The sequence below is a fragment of the Parasteatoda tepidariorum genome, chromosome X1 (assembly GCF_043381705.1).
Source record: "Parasteatoda tepidariorum isolate YZ-2023 chromosome X1, CAS_Ptep_4.0, whole genome shotgun sequence".
In the NCBI taxonomy this organism is placed as follows: domain Eukaryota; kingdom Metazoa; phylum Arthropoda; class Arachnida; order Araneae; family Theridiidae; genus Parasteatoda; species Parasteatoda tepidariorum.
The window spans coordinates 75,690,664-75,708,591 of record NC_092214.1 but is presented as its reverse complement, the minus strand read 5'-3'; the positions used below and the strand labels follow the sequence as shown (position 1 = coordinate 75,708,591).

At 29.0% G+C, this 17,928-nt stretch overlaps 1 protein-coding gene across 33 annotated transcripts in view; it reads left to right on the top strand.

The window, feature by feature from the left end:
* Nucleotides 1-17,928, top strand: part of LOC107456224 (cAMP-dependent protein kinase catalytic subunit 1) — a 428,744-nt gene that overhangs the window by 390,233 nt on the left and 20,583 nt on the right. For 26 of the 33 annotated variants that reach the window (XM_071187758.1, XM_071187753.1, XM_071187757.1 and 23 more), the window contains 5 exons: nucleotides 1,428-1,489; nucleotides 4,503-4,631; nucleotides 5,487-5,585; nucleotides 14,770-14,852; nucleotides 16,413-16,539. In XM_071187758.1, the coding sequence (XP_071043859.1) occupies nucleotides 1,428-1,489; nucleotides 4,503-4,631; nucleotides 5,487-5,585; nucleotides 14,770-14,852; nucleotides 16,413-16,539 (500 nt within the window). Of the gene's footprint in view, nucleotides 1-1,427; nucleotides 1,490-4,502; nucleotides 4,632-5,486; nucleotides 5,586-14,769; nucleotides 14,853-14,909; nucleotides 14,993-16,412; nucleotides 16,540-17,928 lie in introns of all 33 variants that reach the window. The other 7 variants (XM_016074028.3, XM_016074031.3, XM_071187752.1 and 4 more) reach the window with 1 other exon arrangement.

Sequence of the window (17,928 nt, the reverse complement as noted above, 5' to 3'; positions counted from 1 at the left end):
CTTTTCTTCCTGGATCTTTCATTATTTTCAACATCTGCCCCGTTATCTAGCTTCCCTATTTACCAGCATTGTTCAGAACCTTTTCGAACAACAGAACTCAACCACGGAATCCCTTTCAGAACGCATTTCTCTGTAACCACGTGTTTACCATAGGTAAGGTTTCTTCATGTGAGACGTTCAAAATTTTTATGTGCTAATGTAAGATGGACAAATACCTTGTAAAGGCAAAATCTTCTATGATGATGCACCAAAAATATTCAATGCTTTAAAAAATAGAAGACGTTAAAAAATGTATTATAATTAACGAAATGATTTTTTTAAGAGTTTTTGTGTTTTTTTAGTTTTTAGAAATCTCACTTAACTTTTTGAAATCTCACCCTGTTTTTGAGAAAGGGTGAGAAATTCTCACCCATTTTTTTTNGCAGGGGGTGCGATTGTTCTTGTTTTCCAGTGGCGCCATCTATAGCCAAGAATTCAACTTCTGCCATACGTCGCATCCGTTTATAGGGCGGACCCGTTCATACATCCACAGATCGTAATTTCGACCTGAATCAGAAAACAATCGATCTCCAATCCAGTACCCCCAGAAGTATTGATTTGTTATGGGAACACGGAGGACTTTTGCGACTCAACAGATTTAACGTGCATCAGTCACTTTACAACACGGGGAGTCTTCGGCAGGCAGGGTTCGAACTCTCGGATATGGGCCCAGCGCCCTACCGACTAGGCTATCCCGGCCCCGTACAACACATTAAAAAGTCTTAATCTCCATGTGCATTTGTAAATAGCTTCCAGTGAGATCTCCAGGCATCAAATGCTTCACAATCAACCTTTTTCTAGAACGTTCTTTAGAATTTAAGTACAAACCTTCTGTCTTTTTCATTAGTCCTAAAATTATATTCTTTCATCAGAGTTTTCAAGTGTTATAACAAGAAATCTGTGGGAACCGTGTCAGAACTTTTAGGCTGCTGGAGAACCATTGACATCTTTAAATCGGTAAGAAAGCAGGAAACAAAGAAGGCAGAGTGACGAGGTCTGTTGTAATAGTGAAGTTTTACAATTACCTATGATGTCTGACTGAGACTTTTTTATTATCTGTTCCATTAAACGCCCAAACCATAGTCTGAGTTTTAAAAAAAATCTAGTTGCACATGTTGCATTTTCATTGGTGAAGATTTTTGATCTCCTTCACATCTTTGTCTCCTACCTATGTGTATAAGCTTCACAATGAAACCAGTGACATTACTTTTTGGACTCACCCTGTGTACTAAATTAAATAAAGCTTAAGAATTTTAGATTTGAGTTATCATTGTTGTAAGTGAATTTAGATAGATTCATGTTAAGAAGTATTAAACAAACTGATGGTGTTCAACTGTTCTGCTTATAATTTACTTGATTATAAATTTGTTTTTGTTTTATTTTTCCAGTACAAATGTTTCTAGAAGAAGCAAAGAAGGATTTTGAAGAAAAGTGGAACAATCCAAGTAAAGTAAGTAACCAATATAATACTTCAAATTAATGTTAAATTTTTTGTTTTTGTTTGTGAGCATTGAATAATCTCTTTCCTTCTTAATTTTTTTAAAACCCAATTACCCATTTTCTTTATGCGTAAAAGAGGAAAATTGGCTCTTAACAAGTTTTTTTTTTTAATCTATTGCTGCAGTGCTTTAATAATTCCTTTATATTTGCTATTTGGCTATAATGATCAAACAATTTCTGTCCATATATATTTCATGTAAATCGATTAATATACATTGACTCTAATATTTTTACTTTTATCATGCGTTTTTATTCAACACATATGATGATTCAAAAAACTAGAAGTGCATGTGTGTAAGGTAAAAAAAAAATGAATTCAGCATGATTATTGATATTTAGAGATATTATTGATGATATTTAAAGATCGTAAAAGTCCTGACATTCCTGAGAAGTAAAAGTCTTTAGTCAATATAGCAATGTGTTGTAGTTTTAGTCAATATAGCAAGAATTTTACACTAGTGTAAGGTTCTACTATTTCTCTATAATGTGCTGATTTATAATTGTTGGATGAAAGTGACATCTGATTACTCATTTGAAGAAAATGCATGCCAAATCATGCATGATCAACCACATATCCTTTAACTCCTGTATACTTATTTAATTTATGTATAAATTACAATATATGAGTTACCCATGCCTGCCAACTGTCATAATCTTTCAAGATTGATTCTGGTGTTAGACGAGGTTGTGTACTTTCTCCAACAATCTTTTTATTTCTATCGACTGGATTATGAAAAGAGTATCAGAGAATAAACGGGGTGAAGATGGAACCTTGCTGAATAATCTAATCTTGATTTTGCAGATGACTTATACTTAGGGCTGCAAGTTTGTCGCGGGAAAAAAGACTCCAAATTCGCGGAAAAATCGCGGGAAATTTTGAAAATTACACAAATTCTAAACATAAAAAAAATTTATTATATAAATGATGCAAAAGACAGAAATTGCACAAATAATAAAAAAGGCTTAAAAATACACAACAAAAGTATTTCTTTGAATTTCAAGCAATATTAATACTTTTATTTAAATGAACAAAATTTTGGTACAGCGTATTGTAAATTCGCGGATTTTAGGGAAAAAGATGACAATTTCGCGGAAATTCGCTCCGCGACAAACCTGCAGCCCTACTTATACTTACTGGCCAACACCCTTCAAGACATGCAAACAAACACGTACATTTTAAATGTAGAGACAAAGAAAATGGGGCTTATTATCAACCAAAATAAAACTGAAGTTTTGAAAATTTATCCTAAACAAATGTCAGATTCTTAGAAAACAATAAACTAGATGAGGTAAGCTGTTTTATGTATCTTGGAAGTATAATTAACAACAAAGGAACAGCTGTTGGAAAAACAATTCAACAAAAATTAGAATTTTCAATACTAATGCTAAATCTGTCCTACTATATGGATCAGAAACATGGCACTGTAATAAAAATAACATGAAAAAAAATTCATTAACAGTTGTTTAAGAAGAATCTTGTGTATTAAGGGGTTTCATAACATTAAAATTGCTGAAATCCTTAAAAAAGCAAAATAAAACCACTTGATCTGGAAATTAAGAAACTTAAATGGAACTTGCTCTTCGTAACCTAAAAAATTTAAAATGAACGAAGTTTTTGATTGAAACTTTCAGGGCAATAGAAAAAGAGAAAGACCTAAAAAATACTTGGAGCAGAATGATTGTAAGCAAATTGAAAGCAATTGCTAAGACATGGAGAAAGACAAAATATTTGGCCTTAACTGGAGTGAGATGGAAAGCTATGATAGAAGCCCTATACTCCAAATTGGAGTGAAAATGAATGCGTATGTGTGTATACTAGAGTGAAATTGTTAAAATGAAGATGTGCAGTCATAGTCTTAAAATTGTAGCCAAAAACATTACTATCTTTTTTGAACGAGAGTATACTTTTGGTTAATTTTCTAAAATATAATGCAATTTTTAATTAATGGATTCTTGTCACCTCAGTTGCACTAACTTGTGACCATTGCAATAAACGTTGGTCTTCCGATTTGTTGCACTTACTACCAGCCTTAGAAATTTATTATTTTTTTTAAAAAAAGTCTGGTCCACTTGAAATTTAACGTTAAATTTATTTGTGCGTCACTTGAAATCATTTTAATGCTTCATCATAACATCATATTTATTAGTTTTTGACTGAAACTTGATTATTTATATCATATTGATTGAACAATTGAATAAAATACTAGATTGGTCTTGTATTTAAAAAAAAATGCTCAAAATAACAGCTATTATCCAAGCAAAATTCAGAAAAATACACACCATTAAAGTAATTATGCATATTGTACAATATATTTTATTTCCCGCTTCAAACTGTAAGCCATTTGTAATTTTCAGCTACTGGTTCTGAAGTACTTAAATTTACTTATTTTTTCTCATACAGAATATCCTTTTTTTTATATTCAATGTATCATCAAGTTTTTTTTTTTAATTAATTAAATTGTTCTATGATAAATATAAACCTTCAAAAATAAAAAATTACAAAGATTTGTCACAAAAGTGCTACAGGGAAATATTCCATTGCACTTCTACCGTTATCATACTATTCCAACTGATTTAACTTGCTGCCGTTCTTCAATCGATTGATGACAGGCGCTTTGGTTGTCCCACTGACTGGTGATTATTATTTTATAGTAGTTCAAGGGAGATTTAATGATCTTGGACCAGTAGAAACACTATCTTTTGTTCATTTATTAATTTTTTCAAATTAAATTTTATACTTCTCAAGAAACCTATTTTTTTAAATGTTGAGGCAGAACAATTTTTATTTCTTGAGTAAGCTTTGTATGTTATTTATATTATGTTACTATGGTAAATCAGTTTTCTTTTATGGATTTTCATTATGTTGGAATAAAACTGTTGAAATATTTTATTTCCTTTAATTGTATAAAACTTTGACTCTTATTTAATGTATAAAAGTATAATTTGTTTTTTTCTCTCCTTAGAATACTGCCAGTTTAGAAGATTTTGATCGAATCAAAACATTAGGAACCGGTTCCTTTGGTCGAGTAATGCTTGTACAGCACAAATCATCTAAAGACTACTTTGCAATGAAAATTCTTGATAAACAGAAAGTAGGTTAATATTTTATATTTAATTAATTTATAGTCGAAATTAATACAAACCACTACTAAGACTGCATATGTATTTTTTCTTTTCATTGATGTAAAAAAAGAATATTTTTATAGATTTACAAACAAGCCTAATGCCATATTTTAAAAATTGGATTTTATTTACTTCCTAAGTTTATTTCTACTTCAAGCCTTTTTAGAACTTTGAAAGTTAGAAATAAATTTATGTTGTGTTGTACTGTTGCACTTCTCAAGTTCATCACCTTTCCTGATATCACTATAAAAATTTGTTCATTTTCTCAGCCAAATCATTTGCTTAAAGTTTTGTAATACTGAGTAAACATAAGTATTACTGTATTCACGCATTAGTAAAATCATTGCCACCTTAATTCCTGCCAAATTGCTTAAAATTTTGATAATGGCATTAGTTAATTAATTTTTTGAAGTTTCCGCAATTTAAAGAAAAAAAAGAAATTATTACAACTATCAATATCAGGGATTTAAACTTTTCTCACTAAGCACTTTTCTGAAATACTTTTGTTTTAGTGTCTTTTTTTGCTATCATAGGCATACTAATAAATTTTGTGTTTGTTTCTATTATACCACGATCTTAAATCATGCAAGCAACTTACAACTCTTCTTATTCTTCAGTTTTAATGTTATGGACTGATATTTATCTTTGTCCTCAAAACTCACAAAATTTTGTATAATTAATTCATTGAATTTTAAAGAAAACAACTTACCATTCACTTGATTTTTTTTCTTGCTCTAGCTTTATAAACAGAACACCTAACTGAAATTTGACATTTTTAATCACTCAAGATCAAGCAGTTAATTCTTGTGATTATATTTTTTTAGGTTGTGAAGCTAAAACAAGTAGAACACACCTTAAATGAGAAAAAAATTCTGCAAGCAGTTAGTTTTCCTTTTCTTGTAAAATTAGATTATCATTTTAAGGTAAGTTTTCATATCTAACTTTATAAGCTTCATTGCAATCGTTATTTTTCTTAAATGAAAGCTAAAATTTTAACTATTTCACATATCATTAATTATCACTTTATACCTAAGATTTAAAATTATAAAAATACTAATAATGTATAAATATGTACTCCTAAGACAACTTAACTTTTGTTCTTTCAGATTTTTTCTGGCCTATCTTTATCATCTCTATCTTTTCTGGCCTATCTGGAATTAATGATTAATTTCAGTTTAAAAGTCATTAATTGTAAAATTTTAAGTCATATGTAGGTGTCAGGGAGGTGATTCTTCCACGGATCCGCTTTTTTCAGATTTTTCCATATCTTCCGCTCTTTTTTCATAAATTTCGGTGCGGAAAAAAATTTTCTGCAGTAAATGACATTTTGTTGAAAATTTTTTTCTTCTGCGGAGCGAAAATATTGAAGCCCCCAATAAACCTTTCTTCTCATGTCAATCTGCTGGCTGGGGTAAAACAATGCCGTCTCCTACTCCACTACTCTCTTATCTTTTCAGGGATGAAAGACTTTTTTAAAATTTCCGACCATGTTCCAAAAACTTTTGGGGAGTCGAATGAACGGATGATATAGTCGGACTTGCGATGAACTCCCCCCCCCCTGCAGTAGCCTCCTGAGAAAATGATCTTCAGAAGAAAATGAGTAGAATTTCGGCATGTACGCCGTTGCCTTGACAACCCCGACTTCCGCTATAGTTTGGAAGGGAAAAAAATTAAGTCTTAAGTAGTTTCGTTCGCTGATATTTGATTTCTTTTGATTGGCTGATTTACAGAATTTTAAATGTTAGGAACTGGGCCAGAATCTGCTAAAATTGCGATTCTTATTTAGATGATTTTTATGTAAATCATCGATTTTCGCATTTTACTGATTTAAAAGTTACTTGTTGATTCGTTTTTACACGATTTAAAAATTATTACTCGCAATTCCCATTCACGCAATTTAAAAATTCAATATCGCGATTTGTATTTAAACGTTTTTAAAACCCAATATCACGATTCATATTCCCGCTAGTTTAAAATCCAATGTCGCGATTCGTATTCATATATATTTTTAAATTTCAATATTGCGATTTGTTATCACGCGGTTGTAATATCAAACATCGATTTTCGTATTTATACGCGGTTTAAACATTACTCGTTGCGATAAGTATTCACGGACTCTAAAAATTATGCATCGTGATTCTTATTTACGCGATTTAAAAATTCAATACCGCGATTTGTATTTTCGTGCTTTTAAAATCCAATATCGTGATTCTTATTCACTTGATTTTAAAATTCAATATCGTGATTCTTATTCACGCTATTTTAATATTGAACATCGCAATTCTTATTCATGCAATTTTAAAATCAAACATTGTGGTTCTTATTCACGCGATTTTAAAATCCAACATCGCGATTCTTATTCATCCTATTTTAAAATCGAACATCGCGATTCTTATTCACACACTCTAAAAATCCAACATCGCGATTCTTATTCACCCTATTTTAAAATCGAACATCGCGATTCTTATTCACGCAATCTTAAAATCCAACATCGCAATTTTAAAATCCGATATCGCCTTATTCACGCGATTTTAAAATCCGGCATCGCGATTCTTTTTCACGCGATTTTAAAATCAAGCATCGCGATTCTTATTCACGCGATTTTGAAATCCAACATCGCGATTCTTAATCTAAGGCCTCTAAAAATTGTGTGAGAAATGAACTTTCTTGTCCTATCAACACTGATGATCAAAAGTCTGCAAAACGCAGTCTACAGATCAGTCATGTTAATAAAAGACCATCGAAAAAACAAAGAACTGATGAGAAAGTCCATAAAGGTCCTTTGACCATTAAAGAAATGTTTTTTAAAATGATGTGATACATAAAATCCTGCTTATGCATAATTACTCAAAGTTATCTAAATTATTAAAAAAAAATTATTTTAATCAAGATTTTATTTAAGAACATAATTACCATTTATTTATATTTATTTGAATAGATAATAATGTAATCATTATCAGATTGGCTATTGAATTCATATCATTTTTTCTTTTGCATGTTTAATGCTATAGTTATAAACTTCCTCTTTTTTGTGTTTTTGTCAATCACATCCCTGAGGTGTGGTATATTTAAACCTCATCCCTTTGCATCAATTTTTCTTAACTGTAATTGGAAAAGTGAAAAGAAAAAAAAAAAAGAAATAATTTGATTGAGCTTTGTATACTATGTTTTAAAGCTATGGATTGTAAAATACTTTTGATTATTTCTTTTTTGTTGAGAATTCAAAGGAAAAAAGAAATATTTGTTATGAATTTCTTTAAATTCTGCCTATAATAACAATGTATAATATCAAGAAAGCAATTCATTCTGCTAAATGATTTTTTATTATTGAGAGTTATTTGATTTATTTCTTTTCTTTAATATTGTTGGTTCGAATCAATATACATATTTATTAATTAGCTATTTCAATTGATTAATATCGAACTATGTTAAATTATCAGTCGGTATTATTGAATATTATAGAATCTTCTTTCTTTATTTATATTATAAGTTTGAAATCAATTTGACTGAATATCTGTTTATGATTAAATCATATTTTAATGCCTATTATGTATTACAGGTTGCGTAGCATTTTTAAAAAGTGCTTAAATGTGCTTATTTTTTATTTACTTTTTTTAAAAGCGCTTAAAGATGCCTTTTTTATTCGGTGTTTGTTAAAAATGCTTAATTTTTTATCTTTTAAAGGCAGATTTTTTCTTTGCCATATCGATTGTTGTTCTAAATTACAAAAATTGCATTAGTTTCACAATTTTCTGTGCAAAATTTATCAGAAACTAGCTATATCATCATGATTATGTTAAGTTTTTGAAAATGTTATTGAATCTTATTGGTTTCATGTTTATAAATTAAGTACTTTAAATGATAGAAAAAATAACTTTTATTACTGCACAGATCCTAATAATGATTTTTTTTGGAAGGTGATTAAAAATATTTTTTGAGTGCATGAAAAGTACTTAAAAGGTGCTTATTTTTTGATTGAAAAACTGGCTACTCACCCTGTATAATAAATTACATTTTCATTTAAACTATGCAAATTTATGCTCTGTTAACTAATTATATTTATCTTAAATTGTAAAACTTTTTTTGGGTCCTAAAATATTTAAAATATTTTATCATAAAAATCATTTTCAGGACTTCATCCCCTGATGCCCCCAAAAAACAATATTTCCCCTTCCCCCACTTTTTCCTCCACTGATAGCTCATCATAGTTTTCACCACCAAAAAGCCAATAATGTTAGTTCACTATTCTATTTATAAATAAGTACTATACTTCTTCAGCTTAGTGATGATTCACTAATTTAATAAAGTTTTTCTTATGTGTTTAGGGCAGTCAAGAACGGAACAAGTGTTTAAGGCTACAGTGGTCCTTTATATTGCCAAAAATTGATAAAAATTTCGGTTTTTTTTTTGACATATTTAGACACTTGTTTCATTGCTTTTTCAACTGAATTTTTTTTTTTAAATTTCGTCATTTTTTGAGAAGTTATAGGGTAGTTTCGTTTTCACATTATGAAGCCACGCCCCTTTTCTTACACAAAAAGCTTTTTTTCTCAAAATTGAAATTTTGTTATGTTTCACGTATTCAAAATGTTCCAGTCGACTTTGTTTTCATCCTATTGAGATGAAATTTTTTTCTAGTTATTTATATGTATATTAGATTAAGTTTATGCATTTGTTTCTGTTTTATAACAAGTAATAAAAGAGTTATCGGGTTTCATGTACCTAACGACCTTTATTTTGAAACAAAAATCTACATAAAATTTGTTTTTTGGTCATAAATTTAAAATAAATTTAGGAAAATTCCTATATAATGCATAAAGCTTTTAACATTTATCTCTAAAAAAAGAATATTAAAAAAAAATAAATAAAAATTTTAATTTAAGCCGCTGGGAGCATTTTAAAATTGATGAAATTTTTTTTAAAAAATTTTAAATTTCTCAAAAATGGTCCAAATATTTTTTACAAAAATTTTTGCAAGGGCATATCTTGATAGAATACATAAGTTATAAAAAAAGTTTTAGTGTAGCATAAAAACTAAAAAAAAATTTTTTGAACGTCTACTGTAGCCTTAAGACTTCATAATTCTCACACTGGATCTGTTGTTTTAAGAATTTCCAGTACAGTTATTTTGTGGGGAAAAAAGAGGTATCAAGGTTTCAATTTAAATTTGCAATATCAATTTAATGTTTTGATTGATCACTTTATTAACCCCTTAACTGCCGAGTAAAATTTACGTGATTCGCTCCCCAGTGCCACCATTTTTCGCTGCACTTTCTTACGCGACAAACTTGCAACCCTACTTATAACCATAAGCACTTCGAAACCTTTTCTTTATGGTTTCAAAGTGAATCCCCTAAAATAAACTTGCTGTTTAGTGGAATGAATAAGCTAATCAGACAAGTTATCATGCAATTCATGAAAGATGATATTGTTGCAGCTAAGGAAAACACAGATTTAAGGAACATTGAAATTAATAATGGTAAAAATTGGAAGAAATAGTTTTTGATCAAAATAGGTATGTTAGCAAAAAAAAAATTTTTTTTAAAAATTAAATTAGCACAAAGTGAAAGAATAATTTTCTCCTGAATGCTCATTCTGCATTGATTAAAACAGTTAATTATTTGAAATCAAATGTACCTTTTTTTGACCAGTTTTTTAAAGATTTAGAAATTTTTCAGCCAAGAGTTGAATCAAATGATAACTCAAAAGGTTTCCATGTAATTACAAGAATAGCTCATTATTTAAACTTTTCCAATGAATTTATTGATAATGTCAGGGAAGAATGGAAACTTCTTATTTTTGACGTGACTGCCCATGAAAAATTATCGGATTTATCTGAAGTAAAGCGAGTAGATGGATATTGGAGAGAATTGTTTCTTTTGAAAGACGAAAGCAATAATTTAAAATAAAAAAATTTAACTACGTTAATCAAAACTTTTTATTTTGCCACATGGGAATTCTGATCCTGGGAGAGGTTTTTCGATAAATAGAGCAATGCTTAATGTGAGTCACCATGAGAATACTATTGTGCTCTTAGACCAATCAAAGATACCATTCGAAATTATGGAGGAGTGTTGAAGGTGCCTATTACAACAACACTATAGAGGGCAGTAAAGGAATCTCACAAATCATATCAAGAGTATATTAGCAAATTAAAAGAAGCTGAAAATAAGCATAAAAAAGAAATTGAAAAAATTGCAAAGCAAAAGCTGGAAAAGGAAGAAAATAGAAAAAGAAAAAATTATTTTGATTTGCAGATTAGCGAAAATAATGAAAAAATCAATGAATTGAGAGAAAAAATAAATGAAGAATTAGCTTTAGGTCTCATAAAAGAAGGAACGAAAAGGTTCAAAAAAGCTGCAGCAATGCAAAACATTGTGACTGTTGCACAAAACTTTATATCTGAAGGAACTCTGATCAGCTAACAAAATTAGAATCGAAGTTAACTGTTTTTGAAACTGGAAGAGACCAACTTTTGTCAAAGAGACTCAAAATTAAATGATCATACTAATTTGTTTTCCTCTAACTTCTAATATAAATTGCTGATTTGAAATCTAATAATATCAAACAGTAGTTTGTTTTTTTTAGTAAGGTAAAGGGTAATAATAAAGTTTTGATTAAGAAGGTAAAAATTAAAGCTTTTCTTTATCAAATAAAAAAGTATTCTATTTTAGAGAGGAAGGTTCTTTTTGTTTTAATTATTATAGAATCAATAGAATTTTAATTTATAAAGGTATGCAGATTATTTGTTCTGATTTTTTGAACTATTTTTTTTATACTTTTATTGTTTATATAAACATCGCAGAGGATGAGAAAGTGAATTGTTTACAGCATATGTAACTTTAGTTAGCAATATTTTTATCCTGATTTCCTTCAATTTTATCTAACATTAAATTTATTTTTTTATAAATGATTTTGGAAACTTTTCTGTGTACCTTAATTATACTTATAAATATCAGAGATATGAGAATTTGAATTGTTTCAAGTACAGTGGGTGATCGGTTAACGAACTTAATCCGTTCCAAGACTATATTCGCTATCCGAATTGTTCGTTAACCGATCATTGAATCACCATAGACTTTTATGTGAAATCGATTAATTCGTAATTAATTCTCCCAAAAGTAACGTCAATCGGTCTTTCATAGGTTTATGCCCAGGAGCATTTTTCTCATCTTTCGTGATGTAGGTACGGTTCGGCATGCGCTTCCAAAACAAACCAGTTTCATCACAATTAAATATTTGTTGTGGACGATACCCTTTTGTTTCAATGAATTCTTGAAATTTGAGACAGTACTTCTCAGCTGCTTCTTTATCTGCACTAGCAGACTCACCATGCATTAATACATGTTTAATTCCAGACCTTTTCTCGGATGACGAACCTGGAGTTTGTTCTTTCAATTTCTCAAAAATTTCTCTAGCCTTCTCTTGAATGATAGGCGTAGTAGTTACATCTCGTTTCATTTCCCGTTCATTTATACAAACTAAAAGCAACCTCTCCATTATATCATGGATGGCACTTCTTTGCTTCGCAGATGTGATTTTCGTTACTCCTTCAGCTGCTTGAGTCTTCTTGATGATATCTTTCTTAGCTGATGTTGTGCATACTGTAGACCTGTTCAAGCCATACTGTTTCGCAACATCAGTCAGTTTCTGTCCACTCTCAACTTTGGCTATCATTTCTCGCTTGGTGTTTAAAGTGAGCACAGTTCTTGACACTCCATGCTTTTTGGGACCCATAAAATTGTCAGATTTTCAGTTTTTTTATAAGGGGTTCAGAAAAGCACACACGAAAATTTCAGAGGAACAGGAACCAACTAGTGTACACAATTGACAAAGTTTCGACGCACACTAGCACCGCACGTGTGTTATTACCACATTCAGGGTTGCCAGTGGCGACTAAAAGGCGATTGACTATATTTGGAAAGGAGTTTGCCGTCTGGCAATTCAAGACAATGAATGGGGCGGCGAAGGAACGAGGGGGGAAAGCGCTCAAAACGAAATATTTTTCTGCTTTGAATGAAATTAAAACCGAAACTGATGGTCTAATTTGTATGAATATTCTATTGGAATTTTTTTTTTCCAAAGAACTTTGAAAATTAATAGGTAAGCAACATAATTCAAGAGAGATGAAAAACGATTTTTAGTCCGTTTCTCATATTTCACGTATTTTTACGGTGGTAGCGCGTCATTGGCACCTTTATATTTTATAGTCTGCACTGTTCGAAAAAATTAAGAATTCGCTTAATTTATTCGCCATGTCAGCAAATCCACTCGCCCATAACTTATTTGCTGTCAGAAAATATTGATATTCATACTGAAATTGAAGTATTCAAGTGTGTATTGATCTTATTTTGTATGCAAAATTATAACAAATGTTTAATATTATTTTTTTTTCAGGCCGAGAAGTGTTCGTTAGAATTCGTTTTGTTCATTATCCGAATATGTGTTCGTTATCCGAACACAAAAATCTTTCGTGAAAGTGCTCGTTAACCGATTTGTTCGTTGACCGATCAGTTCGTTAACCGATCACCCACTGTATACACAATTCGAGACAGTATTATTTTTTTTAATATTTAAGTTGATGCAGTTTTTATTTGGCATATTTTTACTTCATAAATGATTAATTCATTTTCTGTTTACTTAATCTGATCTGATAAGGATAGGAAGGAAATGAAATTGTGAATTTTTTTAATACATGTATATATCACTTATAATAATTTTAAGTTTGTAATGTTTTAGTCAAATATTCCTTAATTTTTTATTTGGCGTTACATTTTAGTTTACAAATTGTTTTGGATTTAATAAAATATATTTAATTTTTTCAAGTTGGTGTTATTTTTTCTCTTGATTTATTCTCACTTTTGCCTGTTCCTGAATTAAGCACTTAATTTTTGATAGGTAATATGGAAAGTTGGAACTTCATTTTTACACTTCACTTTAGAGATTTCATTCTTGACATAATAAATTTCAGAAATTTATTTTATGGCTTGCAATTATTTATGATATGTATAGATGAATAAGAATAATCTTCTGTTATGTAATAAACTATGGTGTGATCTGTTTTTATCCTAGCAAAATCATGTATAACCCCTAAAATTTTTGAAAAAGTTCCTAAAATTACCCTGAAATTTTAAAAAAAAAATTTGCTGCTACCCCTGTTAATTGTATTCAGGATGATTGGTTCAGTTACTGTAACTAAGTTACAATTAACAAATTCATAAAAAGATTTTCAGTTTTGTGAATTTTGATTTCCCTCCTGACCATAAAGAAGTAAATCAATTTAAACAGTTACTATTCATGCTACATGACTAATAATACTTATGCTTTACCTTGTATTTGATCCCCTGTATATATTGTGTTCTTATCTAATTAATTATGTTTAAAAATAACTATCTGCATCTTTTAATTTTTTCCAGTGACTGTAAGCATTTTTAGAATATGTATCTTCAAAAAGAAACAAGTGAACAAAAAATATTTCAATAATATAGCGTAGCTTATATTGTGACAAAGTAGCTTCCTCTACAGTTTTTAACTCTTCTTCTTTCTTAAAAATTAAATATTTTTATATAAACTGTTCTTTATGTCACTTAAATTGTATTGTAGGAAAGGCCACAGGCTTCAGAGAAATCTGGGACCAAAACATGGGTTACTCTTTTTAACCTTAAAGGAATTACCTTTTTTTTAATAAAACAATTTTGTGAAGCAGAAGTAGTTTTATTTAAAATAAAAGAGGGGGGGGGATAGAATTGACTATTCTGACTTCAAATTATTTCTTTCCCAAACATTATTTATATTCTCTTTCTGATTTCAATTTTTATGACTCAACATTAAATGTGGTACAAATGACATTTAAAAAAAATAGTTAGGTAAAATTACTATGTTTTACTATAAATTGAAAATACTCAATTAATTATCTTAAATTTTACTTTGGAATAATTCTTTTCAATCTCAATTTCCAAAAATCAAAGCATTATAGTTATTTGGTTAAACTTTACAAGTATTGTGCTCTTATCCGCCATTGGTTTTGTATTAATTTTTAAAATGTGTTGGAGTATTTTGCATCACAGTGTTTACCTTAAAATATTAGATAATACTTCTGAATTTCAGGATACTTCCAATTTGTATATGGTATTAGAATATGTACCTGGTGGCGAAATGTTTTCTCATCTTCGGAGAGTCGGTCGATTCAGGTGAGAACTTTTGGATATTTTGCTCTTACATTAATGACTTATTTTGTTTCTTGGCAGGATTTTTCAAACTTATATATGGTATTAGAATATGTGCCAGGTGGAGAAATGTTTTCTCATCTTCGAAAGAGTGGAAGGTTTAGGTAAGGTGTATGCCATTTTTGGGAATGGGCGCATGCACCTTAATCCTTTTCTGTTTCTGTGTCCCATTATTCCCCCTGTAGAATGTAATTTTTTTTTTTTTAATCTTCCTCAATACTTTCCCTTAGTTTATTTTAGTGCACCTTTTACTTTTTTTAACATTTAAATTTCTCTAACGTTTTATATTTCATTAATTTTAACTAATTTTTCATTTTTTTCCCAATAATTTTATAACAAAAATTGAGACTCATATTTTTTTTTCTTGTTTGGATACTGGTATCTTGCATGTATTAATAACACCCATTTTTTTAATACAAAATTTCCATAATATTTAACCATCATTTATAACTGTTTAAAGAGAAATATGTTAGTAACTTGTGGTGGTGTTTAAATGACAAGTGAAGTGAATTTTTGTGTCTTTCTGTGATATTCATGGCTAATACTATTAAAAATAAAAAATAAAAAAACAATGAAAATATCTTGACAAACTATGCAGTTTTAGGATAATTGGATATACGATAAAACCTCACTTTTCCAGGGTATTTTTAATCTCTAAAAACATATTGCTGAGATAGATAACCAGTTTTTGTTAAGCAGGTAATCAGTTTTTGGTAAGTAGGTAATAGGTAATCAGTTCTTTAATGAAAATAGTTGAAGTTTTGCTTTTTTTTCATTGTATACCCAATTCTTTGTTATTAAGCTCATTCTCCAATAATCACCTATGGCATTTGTTGAAGAAATGGAAATTTCAATTAATGCATGCCCCTCAAATTTTTTATTTAGTGCCTGCTCAAGTTTGAGTTATCATGTTACTCTTAATTAACTAAATACTATTATGATATTCAGTTTAATTAGTTAATATTATGACAAACAAACTATCAAATATACAATATTGACACTCTAACTATTAATATATATATATTTTAAATATTTTTTTTTTTTTTTAGTTTTGGTTGCTATGGTAATTTATACATAAATGAGTGATCTACCCCAGTAACTTAACAAATGATTTGATTAATAAATGTTACGCATAATGAGTCCTGCTTGAAAAAAAATTAATGTATACAAAATCATTAGAATATATAGGAATTCTAATGTAATCATTAGAATATATTAGACTATTAGATATGTATAAGGAGCTAATTTTGATGAAATTTATATTAATTATTTTTGTGACATTAAAATGAGAACAATTTTTACCTTCTAATAAAATGTAGCATCGTGGAATGAACCAATATTAAATATTGTATCAATATTTTTTTATAAATATTATATTTAAAAGGAATAAACTGGTGTCTGGAACATTTTTGTTTTTATAATTAAAAGCATCTCTTAACTTTTTGAAAAAAATCTAGTTGATGTGCTTTAGTGAAGTTGCATTGAATTTACTGTTTATTCATATCTTGTTGTTTGTTATCACAGTGAACCTCATTCGAGGTTTTATGCTGCACAAATAGTTCTTGCTTTTGAATATCTTCATTATTTGGATCTGATATACAGGGATTTAAAACCAGAAAATTTGTTGATTGATCAGCAAGGTTATATAAAAGTAAGTGTTTCATCCTTTATCAAACTTGTTTTATTCACTGATTTGTGATTTGGTTAGTTTGAATGTCTACTAATTGTCAACTTATTGCCGTTCTAAATGCGGATTGTTTAGTTTTTTATTAAATCAATCTATTAGGAAGATATGTGGTATAGAGGGCTGATTGTGCTCCGGAAAAAATCCGGATTTCTGGAATTTTTGCTAAATGTGATCCGGAAGTTTTCGGAGATCAAAAGTCCAGACATTTCAAAAAATCATTGATCACAGAAGTTTCAGGAAATCAAATTTTCAAAGGTGGAACTAAAAACACAGTTTATTTTATTTGTTTGTAAGGGAGAGCCAGAGAGATACTTTATAAGCTTATATTCATGATTAATATTCATTTTTTATCAGTAAATAGTTGTTATAATCATAAACTCAAGAAAGAAAGACATATTTGTTAATTTTAATTGCTTCTCCGGGTCATCATAGGTATGTGTAAATGGTATAGGCATGTGTAAAATTTGAAATATATTTTAAGTAAACTAAGAAATATTGAGAAAAAGGAAAAAAAAACTTGTTTAAATTTTTTTCTGATTTTTCAATTTAAAGTTTTTTTTTTTTTTTAACTCAAGAAATTTTCCGGATTTTTGACTTTGGCTCATAATCACCCCTGGTATAGTATCATAATTGACAAACTGAGAAAATGACAGTTTTAAGTGAAATTTTAGTAAATTTGATTAAATTTACTTTTTTATTTATACATTGGCAGCAAAAATAAAAATTTTGCCTTAATTTATTGTCTACAAGCTACCAAATAGCTAAAGCAATAAATTCCCAATACTCATCCAAACTGTTTGCTTCATGGCATTCATTGTGCCATGTTAATTTCTTTTAAAAGATAGGTTTCTAAGATTGTTTGTTGACAGTTTTTTGCCAAATGCATGCACTTAAAACTTTTAGATTAGTTAGTAATACCAAGTGTCCTAGTAACTTTACTCACTAAAATCTCTAACACATAAATAAACGTTGTGTAGTTTAATAAATAACTCTTTATTATAAGAATCTGTTTGTGTATTATATCAGAATAAGAAAATAGTTCGGTAATTTGTCATTATAACACAAAATACGTCTCTTGTTTTCGTAACTATCAAAACATTAAACCTACAGTGCATAGACATGTATTAGTTATGTGTTTGTTTTTTATATTTATTTGTATAACAAACAACTTTTTAAAATTATAAACAGAACTGTTCTAAGTTATGCATTGATAAAATATATTGATTAAAAGAGACATTCATGCATTTTAAAGATATAATTATTCAACAATAAGCCCATTTTTTTCATATTGCTTTTATAAACTAAAATAAATGCATTAATTTCTCATTGATTATTTGTTTTTTCTCCCTTGAA